Here is a 6,253-nt window from a genome sequence, read left to right on the forward strand (position 1 = left end):
CTTTTCAGCACATATTCGTTCATTCAATTATAGATGAATACACATCTTTAGCAAAGTATATGTAACTCTATATGGGTAGTGCAATTTATGGAACATAGTAAACGTTTTTGGAGCCCATATTGCTGCTATTTTTTATCATTGTTCTCCAGGTCGCTATGGAAGAATCCGGACTCCTTTCTGCCAGAACGCTTCCTCGATAAAGATGGGCAACTCAATCGGAGCCTTCAGGAAAGTGTTCTATTGTTTGGAATGGGAGTGCGGATGTGCGTAGGAGAGGATGTCGCTCGCAATGAAATATTCCTCATGCTCACCACTGTTCTTCAACGGCTGAAGTTAGAACCTCATCCACAAGAAAAGTTGGACTTCACACCAGTGAATGGCTTGTCAATGAAACCGAAGACATATCAAATTAAAACTGTACTGCGCAGATAATTATTTTCCCTTGTATTCTGTTAACTTGATTTCAAAAGAGAAATGTTTTGCCTTGCTTGAAAGTTCACTCAATGTATATTAATGCAACTTCCATAATATTTTAGCATCAATAGAGTGGGCAATGTTCTTGTTTTGACTTGATGGAAATCACTGCAAAAATTCTTATCCAGCAGGTTCCTTAAACATATATGAGCGTACGATGCTATATTTTTACTTTGTTGACATTTGTTATGGTTATCCTGTCCTATTGTTACCGAAAGGATTTAAAGTTAAGTAAGGTTTATGAACACCGGCTATGATATCGTTCAAAAATGAAGTGCCTTCATGCTGTTGAATTGTGGTGGGGTCCCTTCTACATGCAATTGATGAGTGCTATAACTTAGTTATTTAGGTATTTGTAAATGTGACTGCTCGTTTGTTGTTGATAGAAGAAGCCACAGTTTGGTACAGATTCCAGTGACATAACAAACATAAAAAAGCCAATATAGACTTCTGCATGAGATCTCATACTGCATTGCCAAAGGCTTTCACTGGATGTTCTAACAAAATGGCTGGAATTGATTTGTGTTCAGTTCAGAACTAAAATGACAGGTGTTGATCTAAGATACTGCCAATCATCACATATTTGCCACCAAAAGAAGCCTAGGTGACTAACCCATACGTCGGTCTGTGTTGCTTGATTGGATCAACCTTTCTTTACAAATATCTGATTAATAAATTCTCAATGTGTTCACTCACAGAACTGTCTTTTGTTGTTTGGTTTTTAAGGCTGTACTGATTGTTTAGCTTAGCATAAGTGCATTAGCATACATGTCTGGCATGGATATTTGATACTTTGGCTATTGTTTTAGGTGGTCATGCTATTGTTAATCACAAGACCACTATTAGTATGAAGCTCAAAGGCAGATCTATGAAAAGCCAAAGGTGAAGAATGAAAGAAATCAACTTTGCTAGCTTTTTTTTAATTGCAATTTAGAGGACTTGTCTTTTAGTGTCTATAATTATTTCATGGCTATATCCGTTAAAAAGCCATTAACCCCTTGCATGCTGATGATGGCCCACATCCGTCATGCACTACAGCGCTCGTGTGCTGATGACGGCTGGGGGCCATCATAAACCCGCCCACTCGCGATTTTGCCGCACAGGCGCAGAATCACGGCAGCATGCAAGGGGCTAAGGCAGAATGCTCTTTAACTGTGGACCTGTTTCAGAAATCATTTTGTAATCCAACTATGCCTTCAGGCTTCAAAGTTACCATTTTGTGAATTTAAAATTGACAGTAGGGATTGGAGGAATGTTAGATTTGTAAGGTGAATGCAGGGTAGAACATTCATTTCCCATCATCATCCATATTAATATAATAAGAGAGAGCCCAAAACTTTGAATCGGGTAATCTCAGGAACCAGAGCACCAATCACAACACCCAATACAGGGTTGGAAAGGGCAGTTGCAGCAGAAGGACATAGGCTATGCAGACGCCCACCATATACATTTAAAAGGTAAAAGAACAGTGCCAGCAAAGTAGTCCCTTGTGGGCGTGTCTGCGTTGTGCTGTGGGCGTGTGCTGGGGGCGTGACAAATGCTGGGGGCGTTTGGTACATTCTGCCCTTCATGCCATGTCTCATATTGTGTGCTAATCCCACCCTGCTCCCTTTAAATACCCCTGCACCCCATAATCATAACCCACCCTTACTCCTTAAAATACCCCAACACCCTTAAACACTAACCCATCTTAACCCTATAAGTGTACCCTGTACCCCAAAACCCAAACCTATCCCTAAACCCTAAAAATACTCCTGTACCCCAAAACCCAAACCTAGCCCTGAGCCCTATAAATACACCTGTACCTCAAAACCCAAACCTACCCCTGAACCCTAAAAATACCCCCTGTACCCCAAAACACAAACCTAGCCCTGAACCCTTAAAACACCACTGTACCCCAAACCCCAAACCTACCCCTGAACCCTAAAATACCCCTGTACCCAAAACCCATACCTAGCCCTGAACCCTTAAAATACCCCTGTACCCAAAACCCAAACCTATCCCTCAACCCTAAAAAAACCCTGCTCCCCAAAACCCAAACCTAGCCCTGAACCCTAAAAGACAACCCTGTACCCCAAAACCCAAACCTACCCCTGAACCCTAAAATACCCCTGTACCCCAAAACCCAAACCTAGCCTTGAACCCTAAAAATACCCATGTACCCCAAAACCCAAACCTAGCCCTGAACCCTTAAAATACCCCTGTACCACAAAACCCAAACCTACCCCTGAACCCTAAAAATACCCCTATACCCCAAAACCCATACCTCTCCCTGAACCCTAAAACTACCCCTGTACCCCATAACCCAAAACTATATCTGAACCCTTAAAATACCCAAACACCCCACAAAATATACCTCAGTACCCCAAAACATATACCCCTATACCCATACTTACCTTATCCAAACATTAAAAAAAACATGCTTTTACCATTCATGCATTTACAACAAATGTCGTTGTAAATGTATGCGTGGTAAAAGCATATAAAATGTATCTGGATTCATAGTATCTTTAATGGTGCAGGAAGGATAGTGTATAACTTATCAGAATCAGGGAAGCTTCACCTGTAGTCTGAAAGAAGGACCCTAGCTCTCTTCAGCACTATAAAACACTTTCACAAGCGAGATGGTCTGGCAACCAATCCCTTGCATCCTGTATCCAGATCTTCCAACACAGAATGCGCATGAACATCCATTGATTGGCTGGAGGCTGTCTGGCCTAATGCAAATTTCAAGTGAACATTCTGGAAAAGGATAAAAAGGAAGATCAGTTGAGAAAATGAATAATGATAAGAAAATGGAGACAGAATAATTGTCGGGGATTCAACAAACTAAAGGATACAACAAGACTGTGATGTCCTTTGGTTGTGGCACATGTATCATTAAAAATACACTAATGCAAGTACAATTACTTGGCTATTCCTATAGCTTTAGAAATGAGATATTGGCATAGTTCATTTGTAGGCTTTTAAGTACGATTTGATTTTGTAAAGTCACTAGTGATTTATTTAGCACTGTTGTGGCTGAAGTTTTCTTTTTCAGTCATTTATTTTCAAAGTATACATGCCATCAGTTCAACATTTTATACAACAAATAAGAAACTGAGCATCGGACCAGTGCTCACCACACCTCACCAGAAATAAGTACAAATATTGAACACTTCTTAACTGTGTGCACACACTGTGAGCACCTGCTGCTCCAAGGTGTGACTCTGTTGTCAAAACATAATGCTAATACAAATAGTGGTGCACCACATTCAATTTTCTCAAGAAGAAAAAGTCCCTTGCAAATATATTTTGTTTAAAGACAGAAATGCAAACGATACAGCAGAGGCCGCCAACGTGTTTCGTCTGCTTAAGTGGACTTCTTTGGGGCTGTAATACGTTGGCTACAAAAGGTGCAGAAAGCCAATTGTTCACATACAGTGTATTTTCAACATAAATCCACAAATACATTGAATGCATAAACAAACGCATAATTACCTAGCACAGGAAAGACAACATATTCCATAAAAACCAAAATGTGAGCACAATAAGTAATTTAAATCCCCACTAGGTTAACCCAATTAAAACAACTCTTCTGCTTTTGGTTGATGTTCTCACTGTTTGTGATTAGGTTGATTGGCCAGACAAGCGATAATGAGACTTATTCCATCTGTCAGTATGGCTGGATACATCCTTGCATATGGCCGGGATGCCCGCCACCCCCTCCCAACACCAATTCCCAATGGGAGTCGACAGACACAGGTTTGAACTTTTGGAAGGCGGGGGGGAGTTACCCCCCCGCCGTATTTATTAAAATAGGAAACAAAATTTAAAACATTAAATAAAAGTTTCATAAATTATGTAAAATTTTACATTTATTACATTTCGATGAAGACATGTTCTTTGGCTAACCTTAACAGATCTCTAATACAAAGGTTTCCTAGCCGAGTCTAGCATCCTGACAATGCATACATTCTAAATTAAAATTGTACATCCTAGCATTAAGGGCCAACGGCAAGGTCTTAACCGGTGTCAGATCCCTACTACCAAAATCCCGCCCTCACGGTGTGAGTGGCGCATGCGCAGAGGACTTTACCCTCATTGCCACCTGTAACTTCCCTTGTCGTGGGGGCCCCCTTTTCACTCGACGCCATCTTAAAGGTCGTCCGAGTTCCCGTGTGAGGTATCTGTAGGAAGGACAGCATGGACTCCCCCCCATCCCACACTCTCTATCCGCCGGCGCGGATATCCGGCCCCTGGGAAATTCGTCGGAGGGGCATCTAGCCGCCTCCCCCCTGGGAGGGGCCTATGGCCGTCTCCCCCTAGGCGACCCATCCTTAGTGGGTGCCGCCTCCCCGTGGAAGGGGCCAATGGCCGCCTCCACCCGGGCGCTCCCATCCATTCTGGGTGGCGCCCCCCTATAGGGACCTTGAAATTACTGCTCACCGATCATGACCTTACTGCCCGACCAAAAAATAAATACGACAGTTGTTTTACCTACTAAGAGAAGAAACATTTCTAACATAGCCTGATGAGTCATCAACTTCATTTTCCTGCAAAGGGAAACATTATCCTAAAACAGAAGCCACATCATCATATGATACATTCCCTTTCTTTTCTACAAAGGAAAAAAGGCCTATACATTTCTATCTTCATCAAACTTTATTTAAACAAACATTGCCATAAGGGGCTGGTGGGTGGGTCAAAATTGCCGCTTGTTCCGTCGAGGGCTCACGAGCAACGAGTTGGTGCAGCCTTCAGAGCATAGGAACAAGAGGACGCTTCTTCGGATTCCCGCTCCATTTATCCATCTGCGGGAGGGCGGGAACCCTCCTCCGGTACGCCTACTGGGCGTGGTCTTCCGTGCAGGTATCTAGGACAACCCCTCTTGGGCGGGAAAGGGCGCGCCCCGGCTACGCCACTTAGGGCATACCAGCCGAGCCACGCCTCCCGCCCAAAATGGTTTCCCGGGGGGATCGTGGCACCCAACCATACGTTCGGGGGACCGAGTGGTCGCCCCTTTCCATATGGCCGGGATGCCCGCCACCCCCTCCCAACACCAATTCCCAATGGGAGTCGACAGACACAGGTTTGAACTTTTGGAAGGCGGGGGGGAGTTACCCCCCAGGCCGTATTTATTGAAATATGAAACAAAATTTAAAACATTAAATAAAAGTTTCATAAATTATGTACAATTTTACATTTATTACATTTCGATGAAGACATGTTCTTTGGCTAACCTTAACAGATCTCTAATACAAAGGTTTCCTAGCCGAGTCTAGCATCCTGACAATGCATACATTCTAAATTAAAATTGTACATCCTAGCATTAAGGGCCAACGGCAAGGTCTTAACCGGTGTCAGGTCCCTACTACCAAAATCCCGCCCTCATGGTGTGAGTGGCGCATGCGCAGAGGAATTTACCCTCATTGCCACCTGTAACTTCCCTTGTCGTGGGGGCCCCCTTTTCACTCGACGCCATCTTAAAGGTCGCCCGAGTTCCCGTGTGAGGTATCTGTAGGAAGGACAACGTGGACTCCCCCCATCCCACACTCTCTATCTGCCGTCGCGGATATCCGGCCCCCGGGAAATTCGTCGGAGGGGCATCTAGCCGCCTCCCCCCTGGGAGGGGCCTATGGCCGTCTCCCCCTAGGCGACCCATCCTTAGTGGGTGCCGCCTCCCCGTGGAAGGGGCCAATGGCCGCCTCCCCCCGGGCGCTCCCATCCATTCTGGGTGGCGCCCCCCTCTAGGGACCTTGAAATTACTGATCACCGATCATGTCCTTACCGCCACAGG

General features: G+C 44.3%; 1 protein-coding gene across 2 annotated transcripts in view; it reads left to right on the top strand.

Annotated features, from left to right (window-relative positions):
- The window catches only part of LOC147727219 (cytochrome P450 1A1-like), a 230,718-nt gene extending 229,547 nt beyond the window's left edge, over positions 1–1,171 (top strand). For both annotated transcript variants that reach the window (XM_086961268.1, XM_086961269.1), the window contains one exon: positions 150–1,171. In XM_086961268.1, the coding sequence (XP_086817394.1) occupies positions 150–432 (283 nt within the window). In that variant the 3' untranslated portion in view covers positions 433–1,171. The remainder of the gene's footprint in view (positions 1–149) is intronic.
- Positions 1,172–6,253: the final 5,082 nt, after the last annotated feature.

The sequence above is a fragment of the Lissotriton vulgaris genome, chromosome 3_1, assembly GCF_964263255.1.
Source record: "Lissotriton vulgaris chromosome 3_1, aLisVul1.2, whole genome shotgun sequence".
Lineage (NCBI taxonomy): Eukaryota > Metazoa > Chordata > Amphibia > Caudata > Salamandridae > Lissotriton > Lissotriton vulgaris.